The sequence below is a fragment of the Triticum urartu genome, chromosome 5 (genome assembly GCF_003073215.2).
Source record: "Triticum urartu cultivar G1812 chromosome 5, Tu2.1, whole genome shotgun sequence".
Classification (NCBI taxonomy): Eukaryota; Viridiplantae; Streptophyta; class Magnoliopsida; order Poales; family Poaceae; genus Triticum; species Triticum urartu.
The window spans coordinates 162,482,090-162,484,728 of NC_053026.1; the positions used below are offsets into that span (position 1 = coordinate 162,482,090).

General features: G+C 52.1%; 1 protein-coding gene across 2 annotated transcripts; it reads right to left on the bottom strand.

Moving 5' to 3' along the window:
* Nucleotides 1-422: 422 nt before the first annotated feature.
* On the bottom strand, nt 423-2,183 carry LOC125555786 (transcription factor bHLH68-like). 2 transcript variants are annotated; one of them, XM_048718631.1, is made up of 3 exons: nt 1,351-2,183; nt 800-852; nt 472-707 (listed from the first exon to the last, which is right to left on the bottom strand). In XM_048718631.1, exons 1-3 carry the CDS (start codon nt 1,845-1,847, stop codon nt 673-675), a joined length of 585 nt encoding a protein of 194 aa, XP_048574588.1. In that variant the 5' UTR covers nt 1,848-2,183; the 3' UTR covers nt 472-672. The 2 variants fall into 2 exon arrangements, with proteins under 2 accessions (XP_048574589.1, XP_048574588.1); XM_048718632.1 differs by lacking the exon at nt 800-852 and having other exon boundaries at nt 423-707.
* Nucleotides 2,184-2,639: the final 456 nt, after the last annotated feature.

Below are 2,639 nucleotides of genomic sequence, written 5' to 3' on the forward strand. Positions count from 1 at the left end.
CAGAGGCTTCTGGCGGCGGAACTCCTGATCTAATCTCTGTTCTGGAAGTTTTAGGGTATATGGAGTTATATAGGCAGAAGAAGCACGTCAGGGGAGCCACGAGGGCCCCACGAGGTAGGGGGGCGTGCCCTAGGGGGGTGGGCGCGCCCCCACCCTCGTGGGTAGCTCCCGTATCTTCAGACGTGGGGTCCAAGTCCATCAGGTGTGTTTCCTTCCAAAAATAACTTCTCTAGTTGATTTCGTTCCGTTTCGACTCCGTCTGATATCCCTTTTCTTCAAAACACTGAAATAGGCATAAAACAGCAAATCTGCGCTGGGCCTCCGGTTAATATGTTAGTCCCAAAAATAATATAAAAGTGGATAATAAGGCCCAATATTGCCCAAAACAGTAGATAATATAGCATGCAGCAATCAAAAATTATAGATACATTGGAGACGTATCAATAAGAAAGTCAAGTAACCATTGATTATCCTGTACTGAGAGTGGCATGCGAGCCGAGGTGAATATTGTGCAGTGCAGGGTGTTGTAACAGCACACATACCTTCGTTTCACGGACTTTACCCAGCGCACACTCTAGCTTGTGCTCCAGACCGCGGAGCTCTGCCGCGGTTGCGCCAGACGGCAGGTCTTCTCCTGTCTGCCTCCTCACGCTGGCCTCCAGGTGGTCACGCTCATGCCTCAACGTTGCGATATCCGCCAACAGTTTCTGTGTGCAAGAATCATACAGATGAATCAGAATGCAGTTAACTCTGAGTGTAAAATAACTAGTACTATGAGTAGATGTGTTTGTGTATTAACTAGATATCCACCATGATTTTATGCCCTCGTAGCGCTCGATTAAGTCACTCCAACTGAACAAGTGACAAGTGAAGGAGTTTGTCAGCACTATACACTAGTACTATTAATTGTAGAGTGGATATACAGAGACAAATAATCAAATTTATGCATCATGTACAAGTTTCAGCACTATACGACTATGCATGTAGTGTAGATATTGAATGCCGGCAACTGGTACTTGTTGAACTTGAGGCTGTGTGTGCTTGCATTAGACCCAATCGCAGGTGGGTACAGGAGCAGCTGAATCTAACAGCAGGATTACAGTCAGAGGTAAATCAAAAGCATCGTCTGACTAAGTGGTCACCGAACACAAGGAGAGCACCCTCCCCAATACTGTAGCTACGTCTGAAGTCTAATGGCATGCCAAAGTTTATTATACCATAGAGTAATTCTACAAATACACTGTAGAGTAATTTGGACATGCGAATCACAATGGTAATTGGTAAATTACTTCTGATCAAACCGGGAGGGAGCACTGAAATAGCAGGGGATTCACTGATCGGTGAACGTACCCGTCGTTGGTCCTCGAGACGAGGTTGGGCTCCACGGCGGCGTCCATGATGTGGCTGAGCTCCTCGTGCCGCCACTGGGAGAAGCGCAGCAGCGCTTGGAACACCGCATGCTCCTGCCTGTTCCCCATGATCCCGTGCGCGCGGTGCACGAACCCGCCAAGCACGCTCTGGCGTATGTGCCCGTGCTCGTCCCCCTCGACAAGCAGGCGGACCACGAATGCGGAGGACTCTGGGCTGGACAACACCAGCTGCTCCAGCATCGTCGGGGAATCAAGCAGCTCCGATCGAATCTCCTCCAGCCTCGGGTCTTCAGGAATCGGTGGCTCTGACGCTTCCGAGCTCGAGCTCGGCGTCTCGTCCCGCGGTGGCTCCGGCAAGGTCTGCGGCGGCTCCGGCAAGGTCTGCGCCGCGTCGGAGCAGGCCGGGAGACGAGCGCCACGGTGCAACCGCCACCAGCACCTGTCGCCACGGGGAAGGGAAACTCTCCACCGCAGCATGTCGCGGACGGAGGGGGGTCGATTCCGCGAGGCTCGCGTGTGGGGGCGGGCGGTCGGGCCACTGGACTTGCACCCACTGGCTGTAGGCCATGGCCGGGATCGACGGCGCCGGGGACGCCCCTGCCGCTCGGCTGCCCGAGTTCGACGGTGGGACGCGGGAGCTTTGAGGAGGGAGAGGGGGGAGCTCCATGCGATCTGAGATCGAGGGGAGGGTCGGGCGCCCTCAGTGGTGGCGGCGAGGGCGTGAAGGGGGCGGGGCTGGATCAAGAAACTCTGGGGAGGGGAGGGGGACGGCGGCGGCGTGAGGGTGGATTTGGGGGCGGGGGAGAGGCGGCGGCGGTGGGAGTGGATCGGGGGAGAGAGGAGGGGATCTAAGTTAGGGTTTGGTTAGTTGGGCTGCGGTTGGGTGAGAGGGTGAGGGGATGAGGGCTGCCGTTGGATCCGGAAACATCCGATGGCGGTTGATGCATGATCCGCGTGATATGCCCATGGACCAATCAGAACGCAGCAAATCATTTGATGACCTTATGACCATATAAATTGGTCGTGATTGATTCAAGATAAAAATTTCATTCCATTTTTCAATGCTCAAAATGAGTTTTTTGTGAAAGTCCTATCAAATATTTGTTCAAATGGTATTATATTTTGCACAAGTTTACATCTTGGATTTGCAAAACAATATTGATAAAGGGAGTTTTCATTTTCATTGAACGAAAAAATCATTTTCCATTTTCTGAGTGCCTAAAATGAGTTTTTTTGTGAAGGATATACCATATATTTGTTGCAAATTTG

Bases quoted from the DNA above. Each gene is read 5' to 3' on its own strand.
- LOC125555786 (XM_048718631.1), bottom strand. From the start codon at position 1,847: ATGCTGCGGTGGAGAGTTTCCCTTCCCCGTGGCGACAGGTGCTGGTGG. The intron at 853-1,350 runs GTACGTTCACCG...TCACTTGTTCAG, and splicing joins GTCTCGAGGACCAACGACGG to TTGGAGTGACTTAATCGAGC. The intron at 708-799 runs GTTAATACACAA...TCTTGCACACAG, and splicing joins AAAATCATGGTGGATATCTA to AAACTGTTGGCGGATATCGC.